The sequence below is a fragment of the Leuciscus leuciscus genome (genome assembly GCF_965113295.1).
Source record: "Leuciscus leuciscus genome assembly, chromosome: 23".
In the NCBI taxonomy this organism is placed as follows: domain Eukaryota; kingdom Metazoa; phylum Chordata; class Actinopteri; order Cypriniformes; family Leuciscidae; genus Leuciscus; species Leuciscus leuciscus.
The window spans coordinates 18,238,518-18,263,996 of NC_138747.1; the positions used below are offsets into that span (position 1 = coordinate 18,238,518).

General features: G+C 35.8%; 2 protein-coding genes and 1 long non-coding RNA gene across 4 annotated transcripts; 1 reads left to right on the plus strand and 2 right to left on the minus strand.

Annotated features, from left to right (window-relative positions):
- Window positions 1-1,167: 1,167 nt before the first annotated feature.
- On the minus strand, window positions 1,168-8,243 carry tbr1a (T-box brain transcription factor 1a). Of its 2 annotated transcripts, none has more exons than XM_082155424.1 (6): window positions 6,040-8,243; window positions 5,584-5,738; window positions 5,172-5,293; window positions 4,139-4,297; window positions 3,974-4,035; window positions 1,168-2,425 (listed from the first exon to the last, which is right to left on the minus strand). In XM_082155424.1, exons 1-6 carry the CDS (start codon window positions 6,582-6,584, stop codon window positions 1,642-1,644), a joined length of 1,827 nt encoding a protein of 608 aa, XP_082011550.1. In that variant the 5' UTR covers window positions 6,585-8,243; the 3' UTR covers window positions 1,168-1,641. The 2 variants fall into 2 exon arrangements, with proteins under 2 accessions (XP_082011550.1, XP_082011549.1); XM_082155423.1 differs by having other exon boundaries at window positions 5,566-5,738.
- Window positions 8,244-8,384: 141 nt separating this feature from the next.
- On the minus strand, window positions 8,385-22,021 carry psmd14 (proteasome 26S subunit, non-ATPase 14). The gene is made up of 11 exons (XM_082155425.1): window positions 21,906-22,021; window positions 21,227-21,283; window positions 17,124-17,195; window positions 14,312-14,431; window positions 13,462-13,532; window positions 13,228-13,378; window positions 10,166-10,273; window positions 9,951-10,025; window positions 9,743-9,868; window positions 9,560-9,622; window positions 8,385-8,570 (listed from the first exon to the last, which is right to left on the minus strand). Exons 2-11 carry the CDS (start codon window positions 21,272-21,274, stop codon window positions 8,472-8,474), a joined length of 933 nt encoding a protein of 310 aa, XP_082011551.1. The 5' UTR covers window positions 21,275-21,283; window positions 21,906-22,021; the 3' UTR covers window positions 8,385-8,471.
- LOC309487676 lies at window positions 17,202-18,358 on the plus strand. The gene is made up of 2 exons (XR_014201904.1): window positions 17,202-18,002; window positions 18,098-18,358. It is a non-coding gene; the product is annotated as an uncharacterized lncRNA (long non-coding RNA).
- Window positions 22,022-25,479: the final 3,458 nt, after the last annotated feature.

Below are 25,479 nucleotides of genomic sequence, written 5' to 3' on the forward strand. Positions count from 1 at the left end.
CATTAAATGTAAAAATTAACAGTGAATTTATGCAGTGTTATGTCTACCCATCCAACCCTTAAACTGAAGGAATGTTCATCCCTTCATAGATAAGAAAATGAATGTGCTTTATTTACAAACCCACATATAGAATTGTACATAAAGCCTATCAATGGAATACAGTTTATCTAAAGTGCTTTACCGCGGGACTTCAACACCTATCAACAATCATTCAATCAATCTTTCCCATTAGACTTTGACGCCACCTTGTGGGCGTTATATAAATAGGTTGCCACATGAATTACTTGGAATAGTTGCAAGGACATTTTTTCGTTATAAGGACGTTATTTATACTACTCACCTTCATGGTTTTCGAAGTCCAGATTGTTATTTTTCTGTGGAATAAAAAAAGGATATATGCCTAAATATATGCCTAAAACCATATAGCACAGGGGCCTATACATCTCTAAGATGTCTGCTAAAGAGCGCTTCATCTGGAAGATATCTGCTGTGCGAAAACATCTAAACGTATCAGAAAAAGGTAGTTTTACATACATTCTAAATAAAAAAACATCTTAAAGACATTTTCTAAATGTTTATTTAACGTCTGACAGGAAACGTCTTAGGCATATGCAGATGAGCAACACTCTAAAAAAATGCATCTTGCAGATGTAAATGCAGACATCAAATAGACGTTTCCGTGATGTATGTGTGCTATCAGGGAAAATAGGGGAAAACACATTAAAATATATATATATATATATATATATATATATATATATATATATATATATATATATATTAGTATTTAGACATATATGTAAGAACAGTTATGCCAGCAGAGTTGCTTTGTTTACTGGTTATTCCCGGTTCAACAGCTGCTGAAAGCGCTGCATTCTTCACTTGATCCCTTCACTGTAATGTACACTAAGAGAGTTTGTAACGGCATTTAGTGATAGATTCTGCTTCCGTGTTTAAGCCTTTTGCTTATGGTAGAATTAAACTCTTATTTCCTCCGGGTCAAGGACACATAAGCGATGTCCCCAAAACCTGGTCAGCTGCTTACACAGCCCTCATTGACAGCATTCGAAAGTTCGTTCTTGTATTCGCCGCTAGGTGTCAGTGTTGTGAAGTATTACACACTCACACCAACTTGCAATGTCGGAATGCAAATAATACATCACTAAATAAGAAACCGAATCTAAACTGTAATTTAAGTTGCAAAGATTTTTTGGGGGGATTTAATATACTCAAACATCTGACAATTTATTAATATTATACATCAAACATTCTGACACCAGCAGAATGTCATGACTTCACATTAACATATTTTACAATACGCATCTAATCAATCTGTTTTGATAGATCACGATCATTAAATTCCCATATTAAACACTGTTGTGATTTTAAGCTAATAACAATTTATCTAGAGTCATTGTATTGGGACTGTATGTTTTAACAAACACTCACATGACGGTCTATTAATTTGTTTTGTCCTCTCTTTTTTTCATATTAACACCACTGAAAACAAAAATACACCGAATACTCAGTTCAGACATGGTGCAGCAATGGTGTCATTAACATTAAAATAAATAAATATTGTATACATAATGTTATTTCTATACTAACAACATTTTAATTGCACACTCAGCCCAGGTAGGTTTACGTTTGAGTGCCAAAATGAAAAAAGTCAGATTCTTTAATCACATTTCTTTCCCTGTTCTGTAAGACCTGTATGTCTTTTGCAGTCTGAACATCTGAAACAAGAGTGATGGAGGAATTTCTCTGTTGCGCTTCTTCCAAAATCCTTAAATCACCGGAATCGACTGATTTAATGGAAGATTGAGTCTCGGGCCATGTTGAGTCCGTGGCATCTTTTCCTTCAAGCTCCTCGGAAACCTCCAGAGCAGGTCTGTCTATTTCCAACAAATTTCCATCCTCGAGCATGTAATTCGCTTGTGTTGATCTTCCAAGAGTCGTATCTATGGCCCAACCAGGCAGATTTGAGGTGGTTTTACTGCTGTTCTCTAGCGAACCCCTTGAATCCCATCCAGTAGCACTGGTGTAGTAATCCAAACTGTTACTAGTGGCACCAGTACTAGTAAAAGGCAGACCTTTGACCCCCGCTGTGGCGTAAGAGAGCAAAGCTGCTGTGTTAATATCAGTTTCGTATGATGGAGCAGCTGAGGACGACACAAACCAGCGCTGTCCGGAGTTGCTGCTCTCTTGGGTTTGGTCCGATAGGCTGTTAGTGAGCATGAGTGGTCGGTCAGTGGTGCTAGGGTCAGGGCTTAGAGTTGTAAAACAGGATTTTGTGTAACTGTTGACTAACTGCTCCTGGAATAAGGCGCTTGTCATTGCGTACCGTGATCCAAGCAGCAGCTGAGAGTGTGGAGAGTCGCCGGGTGTTGGGGTCAGTCGGTCAGCGTCGCAGCCACTGTAACTTCTGGAGAAAAAACAGGAGGAAATGAGGTAATACTGTAAAAAAAATACTGTTGATTTTAAATACAATCACCTTTGACTAGACGTTTATGTCATTTCAACTTAAATTATATTGAACTGACTTAAAAAAATTAGTTGAATCTAGTTAGAGCAATGTAAAAACACATGTTGTCATAACTTATTGATCATATCATTTTTTACAGTGCACCCTTTTCCTACGCCCCATGATGCTTTGCGCAAATTATAAGAGTAACTACTTTTGGGAAACTGTAAACAATCAGCAAAAGGTTGGCTCTGTGAACATAATAATAAGCATTTTCAAAAGCATTTCCATCGAACATTAAAAGGAAATTTAAAAGTGTATAAGCATTAACAAATTACAGACCATGAATAACCCAAAAATCTCGATTACTTAGCAATCTTGCAGACATGTTAAATATCACTGTTGTGTGTCTGTATTATGTAACGTAATCAAAAATGTTCAATATCTGGTACATAGAGTACAAATATTTCAAAAGCGATTTCTGTCATTTTGACAGACAATAAATATTGAATATACCTGCTTTAGAAACATACTGCACATTTGTGGTCTTGCCTTCCTGATTTAATTTACGATAAATCTCATTAATAATTCACTGGAATGCGATAAGAATCTCTCACTTTTCTCCCCAACTCCTCACGTCTCTTTCCAGGCTTGTTTTCACACATGCTTTAAAATGTAATCGTCTACCCACTTCACTTCTAATCCCTATTAGCAGTAAAAAAAAAAAAAAAAACTTGCTGTCTTAAATGTAAGTACAATCACCTTGGCTGTTTAAGTCATTTAAACTTAAATACATTAAACTGACTTAAAAAATTTGTTGAATCTCGTATAACTTAAAAAATAATGTTTAAAATGGCGTAACTTATTTTGTTGAGTTGAAGTAATATAAAAACATATGTTGTCGTGACTTATTGATCATGTCATTTTTTTATGTTGTCTTTTCTCATACTTTTACAGTGGAAAACAAAGGGGGGAAAGAAAATATTCTGTAGAAAAAGAATGTAGCGACTGAAAAGAGCTCTTACCATTGATATTCTTGTTATAACATGTTAAAAAATACCAAGCGTTATTCTCAAGTCTTGAAATACTGTCGATCATGAAGGACATTTTACAGCTAATTCAGTCAAACTGACGGATGAGGAATAAATATTGTAGCGCAACCTTATGATTGGAAGTACTTCCCATAATCTAAAATGCAGTAGGATTGGAAAAAAGGTGAATAATAATGTCCATTACTGTTAGTAGCATTGCTTCTGTAATTATTTACATTTGGATGTAACATGGACATTGTGATGTACAGTCCAAAATAAATGTTTTAGGATTTAATTATTATTAATATCATCAACAATAATAATAATATCATCATAATATTGTAATAAATTCAATTTATTTCAATGAATTTTTAAAAACATGTTAATTTCCGCAGTCAAGTCAAAATTAAAATTCAGATCCGAAAAAGTGCAAGAGAATAAATTATCAATGCATTCATTTGCATGTAAATGGACTTACGAATCATAATTGTCCCGAAATCCTTTAGCAAATGGATTGTAATCAATTTTTAGTTGAGTTATCTGAGGAAACAAAGAAACATATTAATTAAATCAGTTCATATTCCTTTCTTTCTTTCATTTTTTTTTGTAGTTTAAATGAATGCCGTGAAAGACTAGTTCTTACATCTGTGTTCTGGTAAGCTGTGACGGCTCTAAATTGCGTCTCGGGAAAAGAAAATGTCTGTACTCGATCAGGATCACTTGTATCTTCATCTCCACTCTTGTTTATTTCAACCACATGCACCCTCGGCTGATACTTGTGAAGAGACTGTAGAACGATCATCTTGAAGGACAAAGAAAAAAATATATATTTTAAAAAAAAATCCCATTCCACACACCAAGAAACTTCACAAGCTGCCCATAAAAATAAGGAATACATATATCATTTCCTTGCTTGTTTGTTACTACACCATAAATGACAGGTATAGCTTCATGTTTGTGCTATTACACAGTCTAACAAGGAAATAAAGGTGGTTGGTAATATGGTTTATGACATTTTAGCTCATAATAGTGTGATAATAATTAAGGGATAGTTCAACTACATGAGGGTGAGTAAATGATGACAACATTTTCATTTTTGGGTGAACTATCCATTCAAAAAGCATCACTTTATTTATCTTCACTATAGTTCACTTAAAATGAAAATTCTGTCATAATTTACTCACCCTCAAGTTGTTAATATAAATATAACATACATTTCTTTGTTCTGCTGAACACAAAGGAAGATATTTTGAAGAATGTTTTTAACAAAGCAGATCTCGCCTCCATAGTGGGAAGGAAAAAAAGACAAACATTCTTCAAAATATCTTCCTTTGTGTTCAGCAGAACAAAGACAGGTTTGGAACAACTTGAGGGTGAGTAAATGATGACAGAAATGTAATTTTTGGGTGAAAAATGTCCATTTAAGGTCATTTGTTAAGATTAAAGTGAGACCCTCACAAACATTGTCATTTTGAAACAACATTGTTAAAAAATAAAAAGTTGAGAAGATCATTTTTTCATGTGCCAAATGAAATCAGTTTTCACTGGCGATCGCTGACGAATGAAAACATATTCTGAATGGCAGTTATTGTTGATTGTTGACTCACCCAATATATTTAAACTAAAATACTTATACTGGTTCATTTCATGAAGAGAAAAATCACATAGGAAACCACCTGAGTGGTGTTGCTGGAAGCTCCCTTGTTGTTTGTCAGCTTCAGTTTTCCGAAAGAGATCTCCTGACGCATCCAGTGCGCGCCGGTGTTTGGAGAGTCCGGGTGCGTGTATACTTGGTTTCCTTTAAATAATAAATAAAAACATTTCATTCATCTGTAGGGCTACCATTAAACGGAAGAAACAAACATAATTATCACAGTGTACTTAATACTTATATATTAATATCTGACTTTATTTTTTAGAGTTGTTATAATTTGGTCTATGAGGTTATTACGCTTTGGAAAAAGGAAGGAACATCGTTGATAGCCCACTTAAAACAACTGTGACTCTTTTTATCTGCTCGGTGCAAAGCTTGTTAATTTCCTCCCCAGTCGGTTGATAATTAGAGTTTACCCGTAACAGGGGGTTTACCGGTGACATTAGTGTCCGCTTTGCCACAGGGAACCCATTTTCCGCCCTGGAACCTCCAGTGGTTTGGATCCGCCAGAATCACATCCACAACAATATTATAGTGACACGTCGGGTCGAGACCAGAAACACTAAAACTAAGAAACGGAAACATCCGGCTGCAGGGAAAAACCGAAACAACAAATTACTTTTCAAAAAGCAAATTAAGTAAGCCATTTAAATATTTTAAAATGTAAATAACTAAATCAAATATAGCCTTTATTTTTATTTTTTACATCCTGAAATACCAGAAAACCTATCTGCCTGCAATAAAATGGACTGCAAAATGTTAAATAAATTTAAAATAAGTTATTACCAATGTAATTAAAATAATTATTAAAAAATAAGATTTTCTTTCGATAAGCTTAAAAAAAATTACTAACCAATCAAATGAAAAGATAAATGAAAAATTAGACTTACCGTCCCTGTTTAGTAATGATCATTTCTGTTTGGTGTCTGTGGAATTTGAACCACAGCGCCCGGTTACACAGGTAAACCTGAGCTTTACCGGGCACCGGGTGGAAAGGATAGACTGCAGCGTTTGTGTAAGTTTGTCCGTACGGCTGTGAGTACGCGTAGCTCAGCCCGTTGTACGGCCCGTTGCTGATGACCGGGTGAGTTGTCATGTAGTGACTGGAGAGTGACGGGAGCGCGGGTACATGCTGACCCGAATACGAGAACATTGCAGAAGACGATGCGAAATCTGTCCGCACTTGACTTGATTCTGGTAAATTACACTTGTCCGCACCGTCACTGTCATCCCGTGCCGCGGAGACGCAGTCCAAAGCGTTTCGGGTGTTTCTCATCCCTGTGGAGAGTCTTTTAAAAGGTGGCTCGTTCTCCAGGGTGTCATCGGAGGAGGAGACGCGCGCGTCCCCCGCGGCGGTGATGTGCGTAAAATCATTGTCCACACTCACTGGTTTGTTGGCCAGTGCGGACGGTGAAGGGAGTTGTTGCAGGTGCATAACTCAATGAGAAAGTTCTCGGAGTTCAACCTGGGTTGAGAACTTCAGACCTCAGACTTAGACATGCTGCTTTGACTGGGTGTTCATGCCCTCTGCTGCACGTGCCAGTCTGTTAGAGTGTTCACACCGAGCTTAATATAGGAAAATGACGTCGCTCCGCATTTGATAGCAGAATGGGCTGGTATTTGCATTTAGATTGGCATTAAGCATACTTAAGCGGTTTCTTGGAGTAGGTTACAGTGTATAAACTTTTCCAGATACCTGACAGATCACTGGTGTCCTGAGAAATCTGTAGCTAGTGACCCAGCTCTGGAAATAAAAGAAGAAAATAAGTGACTGCGGCCCGCGCGTGTTAGTCAGTCAAAAGCTTTTTGCTAAACTCAACCAAGGGCTTGGTTTTATTTTCAGCACAGTTTGGAATATTTTTTATTATTAATAATTATTAGTAGCCTAGTCTTTTTTTGTTTTGTTTTTTGGTCTAATTAAGCTTGGTGATGCTTAATCTAATTTAAAGCAATTTACATTAAACAGCTGTAGGCCTAAATTTTTTCAGTATTTAGCTTAAACTAAATCACAGTAGGTCTATATTGCGGTCAAATATAGGCATTAATATTGCATAATGCCCGGTGTCCTGACATTTCATACACGTTAGATTGTCCTACCAGGGTTTACTGCGCATGAGCACATTAATATTGCTATAATTTTGCGCTACGGTAGGAAAATCTGACAAGGTAGGACCCCTTACAGTCTGTATGTAGGACAAATCTACAGAACACCCACCGGCCGCTATTTATTATAACTATCACCGTGCATGGACTCCTAGAATGGATAACTGGCAAGTCCTTGCGATTTTTATCAGTAGGCTATAAACGAGATGCAGGACTTAAGTATGCATTATTAAATTAAAACTCTTAAAGGAATATTGTAGTATTTATTATAAATGATTTTAAACAACTTCTTGCAGCAACATCTCTTCTCTGATGACGTGTTGATTGACGCAGGGGCAGGAACTTCCTGTCAGTCACATGACATCCTAACAATAGCAAAGCACAACGATCCAATCAATTCCCGATGCACCAAATCAAGTCCCGTCCCAATTCACACACTGTAGCTAGACAAGTATCTAATTAGTCCATAGAAAAAAGTAACATGCATTACAGATTATCTCTCTCTCTCTCATAGTATGGCAGTGCTTACATTGTTGCTAGGTCAATTGTTTTCTACATTTTGTACTGGTATCTTTTATTTAATTTTTAATTTTTAGCGGAAGCAATAAAATATCCTACAAGTAAAATAATTTACAGCCAGTCAGTCATTACAATATAATAATCCTCTTATATCACCATGAATGGGGGGTTTTGTGCAATAGTTACATATTTGCTTAATATCGGAGACAACGCTACTTGGTCCATAAGGACAGAATTTGAGATGGGTTTAAAAAGAGGTGGCTTCAAAATATTTCTGAAATCAAGTGAAACCGTTTAGACAGGAACAACCATGTTAACCGAGCACACAAATAAATATTTCACACTGATGCGTCGTCCTGAAGTGCTGTCATCTTAAATAAGGTGTTTCATTGTTGTTCTCTGAAAAAAAATCTCCCTCAGAGATTTCATTCCTCAGGAACTTCAAGGTGAAATGCAAGGACAACTGATTTACACTGAAACTACATCCCTTTGCAATAATTCAAGATCTACATAATGAATCTTAAAGAATTTTTTTGGTCATTTCTAGAGTTTGAACAATTGTTTTCTACATGTGCAAACTTTCCTTGATGTCCATGAAGGAAAGACAATGGCGTTACTGGAATTTTGTGTTTATTTCTTAAAAAGACAAAACAGTTGTAGAATATGAACATTTATGCACAGACAGAAACGGAGAGGGAAATCACTGGAACACCACTGTGTCCAACATTGCTGCAAGGCACTGAACAATATTGGACGTCATAAGAACATCCACATGCTCTTCCAAATGCCGTTTGGGATCCTACAGAGAGAAAGAGAACAGCAGACATGTGGTCCATTAAGTCCTGTAAACCTCTATATACACACTAGTATTTGGCAGGTCACCTATGGTTTACAGTAATTACTAGGACTAGGCATTGACACATATTTCACAGTTCGATTCAAGCACCCCAATTCGATTTCGACTCTGGTTGTTTGTGAATGGAATCCCAGTTGGTTCATCACTATAATATTGAAGGTTAAAACGAACTGATTTGTAGGCAACTTACATTTAAATTGCACATAAGGAAGTTTCTTATAATAATAACGTTATATATATAATACAACATTATTATTCTTTCTGAAAACAGCATAGACTGAAAGATCGATTCTTGGAATTTAAGGGCCCGTTTACACTGCGTCACTTCATGTGTTTTACTGATCGGATAGCCATCTGATTTGTTAAAACGGTTCCATTTACACATACAAGTGTCTCGGCAAAACGGATATAAATCCGATCTTCAATTCCCGCACTATTTGCAAATTTAACAGAGAAAGCAACCGATATGAGCTCAACATCGGCTCGCTGAACAGATGCTCAGCTACTCATCTGCGACAATGCGTGTTGCTGTAGTGATGTCATATCACGTCATACAGCCTATAACACTCTCTAACACGTTTATTTTGGGAGGAGTAAAATGTGGTTTCAACAACCAGATGCATTTACACTTGTCCAGTTTTGTCTGGAAAGCGTCTCAGACCACTTCCTGAAGCGGTTCGAGTGATCGGATTTAAATCCGACTCAAAAGCGTTACGAAGGCCATTGCCACCTGGTCTTCACACGATTGGATAGCTATCCAATCAGAGAAAACGCATAAAGTGAACAAGTGCAAACGGGCGCAAAGTATCAATAAAGGTCTTTCAAAATGAGAATCGATTAAAATCGAGAAATATATATTTTTAACACTAGCCCTAATAAATATAGTGACAAACCACCAACAATATAAAGAAAGACAAGAAGAAACTAATGACCTGTTTTCCAACGTTCTTAATGGCAAGCTGCTCAGGAGTCATCTTGTCTTCTTCCTCCACAGCCTGAAGGGACGGGAAGAAAAAAAAATGAAATCAAACATACTTCATGAATGAAAGGCTCCATTTCCATTTAACTTTTCAGACTCGAGAGCCAGACACCCACGTCCCTGTGCATCTTCTCACCTTATTGTAGTTCTTGGCCAGTTCGAGCATCTCCTTGACAATGGTCTCGTTCAGTTTGCAGTGTTCACTGTAATCCTGCAGGGTCAGACCCTCCATCCAGCTTTTCTTATGGAGGTTCAGTAACATCTGAACACATAAACACAATATGACTGTCTGGTCTTAACAAACGAAGAACAAAAAGCATGTTAAAACATCTATAAGTTCAAACCTTCTGTTCCAATTCATTTTTCCTGTAGTTGATAGTAATGGAGTAATAATGTCTGTTGAGTCCATGAATCAAAGCCTGCACAAGAGATATGACTTTTAGTAAAATTCTACATTAAAAGTAATATATACATTATTTTTATTGCATAAAAATAATAAAATAATATACATTATACAAAAAATGTACACATATTTTTGAATTCTATATAAAAATGTAACCTGAATAGAGGGCTTGTTAAGGTGTCCCAGGTTAGAAGTGGTTTGACGTGGCTCATGACCCAGTACCATCATATTGGCATTTATTAGCCTGAAAGCATCAATCACAACCTGGAGGAGGAAAATGAACAGTGGTGTTCACATTCTTACGTAAATCAATAGTTTATATATAAAAAGGAATTTTTCATTTGAATGCATTATGGGAGCTACAAAATAACCTCACTCACTCACAGTAAATAAAATCTGATCTAATCCAGAAAAAAAAAAAAGACATTTACAGTAAAAGCGCAGGCTTTGTGCTGCTGTCACATCACATATGCGATGATAACACACATGAGCTCACACACAGGTCAAGCCTGCCCACATGAACACTATTGAGAAGAGCAACCGTCACACACAGAAACATCACAGCCATGTACACACATAATGGAAGAGAGGTGACAGACGATTTATGGTGGCGACTTTATAAACCTCTTATCCAGCATCGAGCTGAACACCTCTTGCAAAACCGTGACATTCTGTGACAGTTTTTTCCCCCATTGTGGGTCTAAATATTTAGGATTAGAAGTTACTTTGGTGGTTTAAGAGTTGGCGACAGCTATATATATATACTGTAAAAATTGAAGGAAGTGTGCCATGGAGAATTTTATTATATAATATTATATTATTAGACTAGCTACAAAGAACATTTATTGACACAATAGTATATGAGTAATATAATGATATAATTGTTTACAAATGAAAAAGTGGACGAGTGAAATAAAATTAAAAAAAGATGAGAGAAAAAGGAAAACAGTGATAAATAAAATTGAAAGTAGAGGAAAAAATACTCCCTTTGGTTTAGATAAGTGATGTCTTTATATTCAGGATGTAAATATATATTCAGAAATATAACTTTATATTCATGATTTATAAATACATATATTTCTAGCATGACACTTCATACACATATAAAACTAATATATTTATATTGATGTTATTATATATTTGTTTAAATCTGAAGAAAAAATGCTTGAAAATGTTTAGTAAATAAAGACATGGAAAGCTGGTTATTCTGGTTAAACAGTTTTTCATATTTTTAACCAAATACAGAACTATAAAATGAAATTTTATGATGAATAACATTGTATTAATTATATTAGCATGGCCTATTTCCAAAATTAAAGAGAACATGGCGATGTGGGCAGATTTTTACAGCATAAAAAGGACCAGCAACATAAGACTGTACAATTATAAAATTATAATGATAGCCATAATAAAGACTAAATAATAAAGTTGTATTAAAGCTTTAGAACTACAAAAAAACAAACAAACAAAAAAGACTTCATTATGCATCATACCTTGTTTCACATGCAGTGTCACAATTTTAAATTAGGCTTTTTAATTGGGTCTCAGGTACACAAAACACCTACTGATGCTACTGATTTTAAATAGTATGTTATGGACAATATAAAAGGCAGAAAAAAATGAAATAAAACAAGAAAAGCCTTAGGCCAAATCACAGAGATGGGAGTTTTTGTCTTGGACAAAAGAGTGTTAAGTAGGAGAGGGAGCAGATTGTCTGGAAGAGCACAAAGTAACGCCTCCTGAACCCTGGGGACTCGTTAGATCCTGACTGAATGAACTGGTGTAAAATCCTGCAGTGCTCCACATCTGTGCTGAGGGGGACGTTCCCTCTGCCAGGTTGAGTGTGTGATGCTCGGAGGGAGCACAGGAGAAAGACGGACGGACCGTGTAGTGCTGACACCACGAAGAAGTCACAAACCCTTTTTAAAGCACTTGTACTGTGTTCACAGAGACGTGATGATACTCTGGAGGTGTGCTACATGAATATTTTAAAACCGAAAACAAACAAGTGCAATGCAATAAAACCTTTCAGCTCAAATACTAAAGTTAAAGTTAAAGTTCAGCTAAATGTTTAATTCCTGTCCCCCTCCACCACTCAAATATATTCAGTAAAAATCTTTTTTATTATTGGTCAAATTTACTCTCTGTGCACATAAATTATTGTAATAGATGTATTACAATAATGTAAGCATCATAAAGAATGTACACTACTGTTCAAAAGTTTAGGGTCATTAAGATTGTTTAATGTTTATGAATGAAATCTTTTAAGCGCTCCAGTGCTGCATTTATTTGATTAAAAACAAAGTAAAAACATAAAAATATTGAAATATAATTACAATTTAAAATAACAGTTTTCTATTTTAATATACTTTAAAATATAATTTATTCCTGTGTTGGCAAAGCTGAATTTTCAGCATCATTACTTCAGTCTTCAGTGTCACATGACCCTTCAGAAATCATTCTAATATGCTGCTTTGCCGCTCAAGAAACATTCATTATTATTATCAAAAGTTGTGCTGCGTAATATTTTTTGTGGAAACCACGATACATTTTTGGTCATGATTCTTTGATGAACAGAATTTACTTGAAATTTCTTTTGTTTCATTATAATGGCTTTGCTGTCACTTTTGATCAATGTAATGCATTGCATCCTTGCTGAATAAAACACTAACCTCTTTAAATAAATAAATAAATCTTACTCTAAACTTTTGAATGGCACAGTTAATACATTTTTATAAGGACGTTATTATTGGTCAGCCTTAAAAATATTTACATCCATAATCAATCAAACTGAACTATATCTATATGTTACTATATGTCATTTGCTTTCTCTTTTTCATCCTTTATTAATGCCCCCTTCCTCTTCCTATAAAAGCATCTCCTCTTCCTGTCCCCATCCCCCAACACAGGACTGAGATGAGATGGAGTCCTCACACTATCTCACGTGGTTCAGAGGGTGCTAATAGAGCTCACAGCGGCAAGCAGACAAGAAAAATCACAGACATCCAGACACTCTCACACTCTGACAGGAAGTGTGAGCGCCCGTTCACATATACAGCAGAAAAGAAAGAAGAATCTCTGCAGAATGTGTGTGTGAAGCGGTAACATCTGTTAGTGTGTGTTTAAAGGAATAGGAGACCCAAAAATGAAAACACTTCTAGATAATGACCAATTCCATTAAAACGAGTGTTGCATTGTGTATGTTTATGGACCGCTACCTTTCCCTTGACGCTCTGGATGGGATCGACCACCACGGCAACAGCGCGTTCTGACAGCGCCTCAAAACTCTGCTGTGTGTTGATGTCCACACCCGACAACCAGCAGCCAAAACCAGGGTGACTGTGGTACCAGCCCACCACCATCTCAGGCCTACATAGAGATCCCAAACCCTCATTATCTCACATACAGTTTTATACCACAACAGCTTTTCATTTTCACTCAGATTCTCTCACCTTCCCGTCTGCTTTAACATATCCAACATCTTGGCTTGAAAAACAGGGTCCACGGCCTCAACGCTCACACCCTGTCAACAGAACAAACAGTCAGAATCGCTCAGGAGCGTAAAACACAGTAAAGCTTGCCGTCAAATACATCGTCTCAAAGGAGAAGTGACATCTTTAAAAATACAATAGTAATCAGAGTATCTGCAGGGTTTTTAAAATCAAATACATGCCCTGCACAAATAAAATTATTGCCAAATTGACAAGATTAATCTAAATCTATGGTAACATAGATAACATAGATATATAGGCTATATCCTATTTGTTTAGATTTTTATAATGCGCATTAGCTTCTTTTCAATCCATTCGCTGAATGAAAATGCAATTTCACTCTCTGTCAGTAGGTGGCACTTATGGAACAGCAGAAATATAACGACATGTAATTTTTAGACATGCAATGAGTTTGCAGGTATGAGATCCATAAGGTCAACCATAAGGTAAACATTGTCATTATTCAGTAGATCATAAGCAATCTCCTGAAATAAATGTGTGGTACTCATTGATTGCGAAATGGTCTGAAACTGTGAGCCTGTAGAACATGCAGTGTTGCGTTTTTACTATGAAACATGCAGTGCTCAATTAAATCATAGCCTTTTGAAGTTTACTAATTACATTAAATCATATTGCGATTCCTGTTTTTCTGTCCCCAAATTTAAGACCTCTTGAAATGATAATTAAGACTTTCTTATTCCCTTTAATATATTTAATTGGCTTTACATTTGATACAACTGAATTTAAGACTTTTTAAGGACCCGCGGTGACCCTGATAGAGTATACCAAGATATCAAAAGATTTCCCTCACCGTTCCTGACTGTGGCATGGCAAACACGTCAATCACGCGTACAGTGTAATCATCCACAAACTCTCCCAGCATCAGACCCATGACTTCCATCGGCACACCAGCACGGCCATGTTTCAGCATCTACACAGTACACACACAAACAAACAGATGGAATGAAAGAGGAAAAATAACAATGGTGGCTCTTCTCTTACAGGGGTCATGCCATGAGAAATAAAATTCTTTTTACCATTAAAACATCATCCTCATTATAAACAAAGTATTTATTTAATCAAGCTCCAAAAACAGCTCATTTTGATATTGCAGGATCTGTGACGACACATGGGCAATTACTATGGATGCACTGATACTATTGGTATCGACCCGATACTGCGCTCGTGTACTTATTAAAATGCTTAGATACCAACAACCGACACCACGCAACGCGTACAGAGCAAACAGAGAGCAAAATGGATATATTAGAGAAGGATGTCCATGAAGTAAATGTATCAAATTAATAGAATGTTAAACAACTTAAATATTTACGCTTATTTATTCAAATTCTGTACCTGGACACTACAGTTAGACCTACCTGAAAACCTAAAATGCACCATTTATTTCATTTTTATCTGTATTTATTTGTGCTATTTGTAATTGGATTATTAGTTTACTTGTCTTTAATAATGTCTTAAATTTACATTAATTAGGCTAGTCGTTTTTGCTGTAGTATTATCATAATTGTAATAGAGAATTGTGATATTTCACTGGTATCTAAACATTTGAACCACTGACCCAACCAGGCCAGTAGAAAAAAAATCCTTAGCATTGAGCTCTGCTGAAGCAGCTCTAAATATGCACTCTGCCATTAAAGGGGACCTATTATTCAAAATGTGTTTATGTGAACTTTAAGTGTTTCTGACACAACCTTGTGTGAATTTTACAGCTTAACCAATGAGACGTGAAAGAGAACTTAGACTCACGTAATGCGCCATCTGACAGTCAGCTTTCCGTGCGCTCAGAAAACCACAGAAGTTTAAACCAAGCGGCAACATTCTAATCTGAAAAGTGAAGCCTACCCGGAAGTGCGAAAAACTGCAATACATTGAAAATCCGCTAGGGGAAGGTCCCAAAAGGGAGCAAATGTCCATAGACCCCATGTTAAAATGTCCGTTTTCACAGCATAAATTCATGTTTTTACAGGTTGGTCCCATGGACTTTTGTGTGAGTGCCTGACAATTGTGAGGGGGGTGAATTTTTTTCTAACTCGTTAGTTTAGATCGTATTTAGATATAAAATGTATGACAAATAAGGGCGTGGTTAACTTTGATTGACAGCTTGATTGACAGCTGATAACGAGCACAGGCTGCGCCAAGGAGAATGACAACATAAGAAGCGCCATTTTTTAACACAGTTGAAATATAATACTACTGTTCCTGTATCATGAAATGTAGTTTTAAGAGTTTTTCAGGCGAGAATGTAGTTGTTTAAAGCTCAAATCTGTGGTTTATTTATAAAGATTTATGAACATTTTATCCAGGTTGTGAGATCCAGCGATGACCGGGCGCTCGGCATTCATGTACCCCGCCTGGAACAGCCTTTCCTCGGCTAGTCGTTCTGACGTTTGCCGCTGACTCTGGCGTCTCTGTAGTGATTAAATATGAGATATAGGCGATTTTTGGTCTCGTGAATCTATTATTTGTTCCCTGGCCAATCGTTTTGGCTGAGGGGAAGTTTCATAACATTATAAGCTATTTAACTTTACCGTTGTATGGATAGACTGCGCTGAATTTGTGTGTTTGACTGAATTGTTTGCTTTATTTGTATAGCTTCTTGTACCTTTTACTTATACTTTTATAATGGCTAATATTGATAAAACTGAAATTTAACAAAAAGAGACTGGGTTGAGTTTTGTCATTTTAAATTTTAATACAACGAAGATGATCTGTAATGTTGTTTACTGCAACATCTGTTGTTTAGTACAAATGCACATATTGCCTGGACCATATTAAAATTTTTAATATTTTTATATTATATTTAAAACGAAAAGAGGCAGGTTTGTGTTTTATATTTCGTTTTGTTATAAATAGGCAAACGTTATATGCAGTGAATATAATCAATACGCGTTGCCTGAACCACATTTGTGTGGCTATAATGTTTAAGATTTCTTTAAATGAAAACGAAAAGAGTTAGTATGGTGTTTTATAACATACTTCGTTGCCTAAAATATACAGAGATAACCGGAGTAGCAGAGCGAGCTGAGTGACGCGCGCTGCGTCCTTTACCTATATATTGTCCAGAAGGTGGGCAGGGTTAGGATTTCCCAAGATTTTCCAAGATGGCGCCACCCATACCCCCCATAAACGGCTTCAAAACCGTTCTTCAGAAAGTCTATGGGTGACGTCACAAATAATAACTTTCTTGATGATGAACCGCAATGTTATGTGAGTGTGATCGCAATAGAGATAATAATCAAAATCAAATTTGCTGTGTATCCCTAGCAAATACATTCGCATATGACTTCCTCCTCAACAAATAGTTTTTTTAATCAGCAAATCATAACAGTGGCCATTTACTAATAGGCTTTAAAGGAGTCGCCCCTTAAAAACTGATCATTCAGTCAGAATAAGGGTTTTAAAAAAAAAATTGTGATTAAAATTATGTTTATAAATTAGTCTAATCATACACCCCTAATAGCAACATACAATGTATTTACAGAACCAAACTGAACCCCTGATAACAGAACCAAAACTAGAAGAAATGAACTGCTACACAAGAACAGGTATGAAAGAGAAGGTGTGTGTGAGAGAGAGGAACAGTGTGTATCGTGAGTTCTGACCTTCAGCAGGGCGAGGGAGGAGATGTACACCTGTTCAGCTGTGTCCACAGCAGGGGCATCTGTGGGAGGACCCTGCAGAAAACACACACAGTAACACTTCAGTCCAGGGGAATCAAATCTCTTTAGCAAAGGAATGCTCATTTACTCTATGGCAAGCCGATTTGACTTCAAACCATTCCCAGGAAACTAGTTTCTTATATCAACAATTCTATTTTCACTAGTACAAATACAAATACTGCAATTCATGATATAAAATATTACATAATTACTATGGGTGTTATGATAAACGATGCATGATTTTGGGTGTTACGAAAACAAGACAATATTTTTAAGAAACACTATATAAGAAATCTTCAATGAATGTCTTTTATTTGAATGAAAGTCACAAATTGTAAAACAATGCAGGTGCGTTTGAATTCCTTAACAAATCTAGGGCTGTCTGTCACTAACGATTATTTTGGTAATCGAGTAATTGCCAATTATTTAGAAGATTAAGCAATCATATTATACTTTTAGTGAATACCCTTTAAAATGACCTAAAATACATATATAATAACAATGAAGTAATTATAATTGGTTTACATAAAGTATCAAAAGCAAGTAATTGTATGGTCTTATTGAACAACACTGTTAAAATACATAATGTAATACATAATATTCTAAACAATAACTCATATACATTATGTATTATACATTATGTAAATCTTTAATATTTGGCCACTTCTTTACAAAAGAAATGCAACAGCCACTGTCATTTCTTCAACAAGAACATGTGGACATCCAAACGGTGGCCAAAAGTTGTTGGAACTGTCAGTCACTGTCCCGATCGGGCCAGTGCTGCATCATTTATCATTTGCATGTTTTTTTAGCCTTGCCAATGTACACATTTGAGCACAAGAAGACGCGAAAGATGAGCTCAATTCGGTACTCGCGCTGAGTGAGAAGTTTTGTGTGCGCACATTCAGAAAGCCAAGTCTGTCAGCACGTGAATACTGTATTTATTTCTCTTTCACATCTTCTTTCGCTTGAATTTCACACAAAATGATGTCAACATGCCTGTCTTGCCGGGTTTCCAAGTACACATTGTCGGTTATGTCTTAAATGCAGTCGGAGAGACAACGCATGTGTACAGTATCAGTATATTGGATCCTTGAATTGTGTCTTAAAGTGACAGCAGCCTAATATTCCAGCTGCTGTCTGTGTTTTTAATGTTAATTAAACAACAAAAGACAAAACATTTTTTATTTTTTTTATAACTCAATGCTCTTGACTGAATAACTAAAAATGTCCTAGCCAATGGCGACTCAAGCTTAAGTAGAGGGTTATTTCCTAGGAATGATAGGAAACTTCCCTTTAATGCTAGTAAATGGATCATCTGACTTTCACTGGATCCGTTAACATCTAGTATTAAAATCCGCCTTGGACAGAGCAAAACACATGCAATAATGGATATAAATTACCTTTTCAAGCTAGGTACAGATTCAAAAGATCTATCTTTGGTATGTCTGACATCAACATGCAGTGAAACAAAGTAATGCAGGTAATCACAAAATCAGAGACCCAAACTTTGACAAGAGGTGGATGTTAATTCCAGGTGTCAACAGAGTCATTAATTAGGCAGCTTATTAACAAAGTTCTTTGAAACATCTACTAATACCGTGAGAAGAAGAATGTGACTACCGGATCTTAAAGACTGAGAATTGTGATAGTAATAAATGTAATAAATCTGCAAACAAATGTAATATGTGCAATAAAATTGATAATGGCAATACAAATATTGACTGATGTTATTTTTATTGGGGATTTAAAGTGTTTTTTTTTAAAGATATATGATATAACAAAGCTTCTTGTTTCCAAACCATTTCTATTAACAGAACTGCGAGTATTTTTATATTAAATTAACCATTATTCATTACGCGATTCCAGAAATTTCAAGAACTGCGTGTTCTTCAATAAGACCAATATTATTTAACTTATTGAGGGCAGAGAAAGAAAAGATTGAAGTTTACTTGATTATGTTTTCATTTATATTTGAGTTTGATTATTTAAGTATATTCAAAATAATGTATTCATTTAAATATTTCAAGTCATCCTATGGAGTAAGTTATATATTATCAATGTTGTACCTGTACTTTTTGTAAAAAATACATAAATAAATAAAAAGTATTCAAATCTGAACACAAATGCAGGAATTGTTTCTAGATTGAGAAGTGCGGACTGTCAGTGCGGTTTGATTGACAGCTGCCCCCTAAAGCACAGGATTGATGCCAGCGTGACGCTCGACAAACAGAGGAGTGAAGAGAGATCCTGCAAAATCCATCCGTCACCTTGGGAAACATCTTTTCGAGGTTAAGCGACCCTTGTGTAATTGTCATGTACACATTTATGTACCTCAATAATCATCAAATACGCACACATTAGGCCATATGGATACGTGTGAACATCAAACAACCAATCAAAGCTCACGAGGACTGAGAAAATTACATTTGGAACTGCAGAAATCCAATCAACACTGTCCAAAACCAATCAATCCTTCATGAAATATTATCAAGTTTTAAACATTAAGCGTGTGCAGCTGCGGAAATAAGAGTATGAAACCAGCACGGAAGAAAAGAAAGGAATGATGGGCGGTTTCACCCCCCCGTTTTTCCCCCTTTTTCTCTCTCTTCCGTTCTGCCTGCTGGAGTGGGGTGTGAATCAGAGGGAGGCAGCCTGATACTGGAAGTGTTAATTGGCAGAGAGAGCTGAGAGACGTCTCTCTACCCATCATGCATCATGCCTTGAGAAAAACCACATGAGGACACTCTCAGAATACCGACACCCCCCCACCCTCAATAACACCACCCAAAAAAGCATCATATTTTGTGCACCTGCTTACCACCTGACACATCTCTGCTCACATGAAGTTCCCAGAAAATCTCAAGCACAGAGATTTTCACTAACAGGAAGCGTTTTCAGTAATACAGATGTCATTATGTACGAATCAAATGCTTTTAACCTTGCTAAAAAAAAAAAAAAAAAAAATTATATAGGCATATTTCATATGGTCGCCGGGGCTGGTTTTCAGATTGTTGTTTTCCAGTATGATATTGTTTAATTATACACTATCGTTCAAAAGTTTGGGGTTGGTAAATTTTTTTTATGTTTTTGAAAGAAGTCACATCAAGGTGTGGTCATTTATTTGTCATTATATACAAATAAATATAGGTGAAGGTCATTTATTTGATGAACAATACAGTAAAAATAATATTGTGAAATATTGTAAATTCAAAATAACTTTTTATCTTTTTAAAATTTAATTTATTCCTGTGATGCAAAGCTGAATTTTCGGCATCATTACTCCAGTCTTCGGTGTCACATGATCCTTCAGAAATCACTTATTAAATCATATGTTATAAATTACTGAACAAAAACATTTCTATCAATGTTGAAAACGGTTGTGCTGGTTCATATTTTACATAGAAGTTTAATGAATAGATATTCAAAAGAATAGCATTTATTTGAAATAGAAATATGTAAAATTATAAATATATTTACTGTCACTTTTTTTTTATTTAATGCATCCTTGCTGAATAAAAATATTCATTTCTTTAAACAAATAATGCTGTCACTTACAATAAGGTTCCATTTATTGACATTAGTTAACTACATTAGATAACATAAAATAACAATGAAAAATACTTCTAAAGCATTTATTAATTGTACTTTGTTAATTTTAACATTTACTTATACATTTTGAAAAGCAAACACTGTAAGCCTAACTTATAATATTTAATGGACCTGAGCTAACAATTTAAATTTAACCAGTTTAAAGACCGTTTAAGACGATTCGCCTTAATGAGAACCTTTTAAAGGAAATTTATCAATTTTAAATATCCACTAATAACATGCAAGTGCATTATGGAGATTGACAGTGACTATCTCCCAGTATCTCGCAGTGTGTTTGATGGCAGTTGTAGTAAACATCAGTGTTGATGTGCTGAGTGATGCAATCTTTAGTATTTAGCTGTCTAATGACTGCAAGCTGCTGTCACTCACAGCAGATGCCATTCACAACATCATGTTTATCAGATATATCTTAATATCAGAATAAATATTATTACCTGGCTGAGTCCCGGCATCCCCCCTCCAAGCCTCAAAAGCCGGTCCATTCCTTAGATCTAGACACAAAGAAACAAGCAGATGTCTTTAGTTTACAAGCTTGTCAGTTTTTGGTTTAGTTTTTTTTATATTAAAGGCACTGGGCACGGTTATGAATGTTGCTGAATCAGGATTATTCATTCACATAGGTAGTAACGTTAGTAGTAGGTATTCAAAAACACCTACCTATCATAATGAAATGATTTTTAACTGTATCTAATAAAATATTCCAAGGTGCCAACCTCAAATATTAATATTAAAAAGCCTTTATTTGTGATATACTCAGACAGTACTTTAGTTCACTGACAGACCTCAACTGCTAACATGCTAAGCTATTTAGCATGGTGCTATTTACACGGGCACATGACACTTAACGTTATGTGAACACAAACAAAGAGAAAACGACAATGTGTAGACATACGATATACTGTAAAATAAGTGAAATAATTTTGATTTTATTCATGTAGAATTTAATTAAACCTCTAAACAACTGTAAGAAAGGCTAATGATAATGCTAGAGGCAAAACTACTACATCACTCAACAACATACTAAGCGTTTATAATCACATACACAGCCTCCACAGACTGCAATATTCCATAAAACAGCTACTTTATGATAGAAAATATGTATTATTATTTTACCTGTGCAGTGAGAATGAGATAGTGTCAAAGTGCCAGCTAAGTTTCAGCCCGTCTACAATGAATCAGCCAGAATTACCAGCGTGAAATGTACCACAACAGGGTTATACAGGACAGGCAGATCGGATTTTCAAAATAAAAGTCTCTTAAACGTTTAAATAATTATCCGAATTTAGAGCTATGTCACACAAAATATAACACAACATCGTTTAATTCATCATATACATTTTTGTTGTATTAAATATGCTGAAGTATATAGTTTAGTGCTTCATATACTTTATCAGCATTTAATTGCTGCCAATCGACGTTTCTATTCTATTCTATTCTATTCTATTCTATTCTATTCTATTCTATTCTATTCTATTTAAATTGCTAAATCCCTAGCTTCACAAACGAGGTGGATAATAAGCGATTGTTTACTCTCGTTCACTGTTTTTAACATTAACATATTTTTCCCTTTCATTTCCTTTTCTCCCTCTAGGCAATTTTGACACCTAGCAGGAGATTCAGTCTGCACTCACAATCTGAATCCTGCCTCCATCCTCCCATCAGTGTGAGGTTCTCGTGACCTCAGAAGATCAATGCAGAGAACAACATCTGATAATTGAGTGACAACAGAGAAGCATCTGCTCATGATGGACCTCCCTCTAATTTGCAGCTTTATATTGGATCGTATACAATGGATATTTATGTTGTTTCACTCGGACAGTGGCTAATGTGGTAGAGAGAGAGTGGAGTTATGTATCATGTGTTATGTTATATAGAGCATATTGGAAATCTGTGCATTTTTATTTTATTTATTGTTAAACTGAAAATGTACAAAACATTTTAGTATTTAATTTAATTTAACCAAATTAATTACTGTATTTCCATTTCACAAATTAAGTAAGCTATATTCATGACATGAAAAGAAATTCATGAAGAGTTAGCCTACTACATAGGCTAATATAAATTAGAAAACAAAATCCGCTTGTTATTTTGCTACATAGGCCTATGTCTATTACATTACTCCCTTAGAATATTAATTTATTCCATTGAAGTTTTTAATACATTATTTTCACTATAGTCTAACTCAAGTCTCATTGTGACTCACGGGACCCAGTTTCTTGACACAACAGCGCCATTCAGCTCAAGTGATATTACGGGTGTTACACTTCTCTCGATGGGTAGAGCTCTCCTGTGTAATGAGATCTAATAACCACTAGATAGAAGACTTGAGCTGTGATCCGGTAACTCCTTATCCAGGGACCTCCATCCAACACAGCGTGCCCATAAAGGCTCAATTTTCCCTGTGACACTTCACATATATTGTTACAATAAAACTCGTAAACCATCTTACTTTTGCTACTTTGCTTTGCTAAAAACAAATTAAATGTATTTTATGTGTACATTATTATTTTATACTTGTCCCACTTGCTTAAACACAGTTTAAAATAATTTTTTTAAATGTAAAAAAAAGTCCACTATAATAAAGTTACATAACAATTTCTATATTTATTGTGTAATTGATTGATTTTTTTACACAAGTGATGAATCTCAGTCTCTCAGTTGTTGAATAATTTCTACCACAACCAAACAAAAGTCTGTCAGTGAAGCGGTTGAGATTATGAGATGACAAAAAAAAAAAAAAAAAAAAAAATTGAAGGTAAATATCACTTTAAATAATTTAAATATCACAAATAATTGACAAAGTAACAAATAATGCTTAAAGATGCAGTCCGTAACTTTTTTTGTGTTCAATATTTACAAAATCTATATAATAAGCGAGTACATCATGAATCCATTTTCAAAACCATGTTTTTGTCTTATCCTGAATCACTACACCGGTACACTGGTACGGTACACCTATAATAAGTGTTTATTTTCGGACTATTTTAGACTGGTAAGGGTTGTACTACTGCGGAGTAGCCCAGTGACTACGTGACTCGCCATAGACATACACAGAGATAACCCAGACAGCAACATACTGTTGTCGGCCCAGATCTGGCCCACTAGGTCCGTGTGGAATCCATGTGTATTCCAGATGTGGGCCGGATCTGGGCCGACACTATGTTGCTGTCTGGGAAGTAGCTCCGGCTACAATGTTCTTCCGCAAGACGCATGCAGTTCTGTTTATTAACCGCCAAAAGTTACGGACTGCAGCTTTAAGGATCATAAAGTTCATATGATCATAAGTTAAGAATGCACCACAATTACATTTGAAAATAAATAGACAATTTTAGAGACCGCAGAGCCAATGGGTGGAGCTTGACGTCCAGCTCCTCCCCCCTAGTAGGGAAGTATGTGATTTTGGATCCAGCCATTGTCACAGGCTCTTATGAACACATTGTTTTTTATGTGTATAAAATTCCTCAAAATAACATTTCATGATAACAGTGCGACTACTTCTTGACTATGAACTGGCAAAAAATATAATTCATGAAATGTTCCTTCATTTGGTGCGTCACAATTCTCCGTGTGTTTCAGAATGATGTTTAAAAATGTTGAATGTTGAATCCAAGCGTACCAGATGTGGGCCGGATCTGGGCCGACACTATGTTGCTGTCTGGGAATATGTTCACCATGGTCCATTTCTGCATATAAAGAGTATAAACTGTATCACATCTTAGTGAGATATGTCAACATTTTAATCGCATTAAAAACAAATTTTTTTTGTATCATTAGATATTTGAGTAAGATGATATTTGTATCATTAGATATTTGAGTAAGATGAAACCCAATACTTAATCAATTTACTTAAAATCCCACAATAAAAAACCAACAAAAAAAAACCCCCTTTATGACAACTTAGAATTGTGTCACTCATTACTTCACTATAAATTCTCAGCAGGTCAGAGTTCAGAATATGACCGATAGAAAGAATCCCGTCCACCAATCACAGCGGAGCTCGTTGTGTTTCCACGGCTGCTGAGGTGTCTGTTCTTGTAATTATCCCCACAGGACTCCAGCGCTTAGAGTCAGGCATGACCTCAGGGTAAAGTTCAAAGGAGACCTCTTGTCCTAGCAAAAACGAAATGTACTCCAGAGGGTGGCAGTATTCCTCTCACCGGCGGAAACCTCCTGTGGAGAGTTATGGGGCGTGACACAGATACGAAAGGGCAGAGCATGCACTTTTGCGAGCTGTCAGTCATGATATGAGACGACCTAAAGCTTTGTAGCCTTTAAATCTTCTTCAGATTAGTATCTGGTATGCAACTTTTTCTGATGTGAAACTTGAGCAACTTCCTCTGGTACAGCCCCTAACAGGAAGTGGTACAGTGAGAGGTGTAGGATGACTTCCTGTGGAAATGGATCTCTTTATCAAATCAGATTTGCTGAGCCTCGGCTTATATTAGAACCACCTGACAATAAGGCTAAACAGCCTCTCTTCATGTTTATGATTTCACAAATAGTCATTCGAGAAAGTACTCGGTGGTTCTCAACTGGTTTTGCTTCAGGACCAAGATTCTATTGCTTTAATGGACATTGTGGCGAAGCAACATCAAAATGCTTGTTAGATATCTGTCTTATTTTGATGGTTTGATGCTCTCAACAGCCAATAATTCACTGCATGAAACCATGCTTTTCCTCATTGTAT

Coding starts and splice junctions, on each gene's coding strand:
- tbr1a (XM_082155423.1), bottom strand. CDS start 6,584: ATGCACCTGCAACAACTCCCTTCACCGTCCGCACTGGCCAACAAACCA. Junction 5,739..6,039: donor ATCATTACTAAACAGGGACG/GTAAGTCTAATT, acceptor TTTTCCCTGCAG/CCGGATGTTTCCGTTTCTTA. Junction 5,294..5,565: donor CGGTAAACCCCCTGTTACGG/GTAAACTCTAAT, acceptor TATTATTTAAAG/GAAACCAAGTATACACGCAC.
- psmd14 (XM_082155425.1), bottom strand. CDS start 21,274: ATGGACCGGCTTTTGAGGCTTGGAGGGGGGATGCCGGGACTCAGCCAG. Junction 17,196..21,226: donor GGATGCCGGGACTCAGCCAG/GTAATAATATTT, acceptor TGTTTTCTGCAG/GGTCCTCCCACAGATGCCCC. Junction 14,432..17,123: donor CCTCCCTCGCCCTGCTGAAG/GTCAGAACTCAC, acceptor TGTACTGTGTAG/ATGCTGAAACATGGCCGTGC.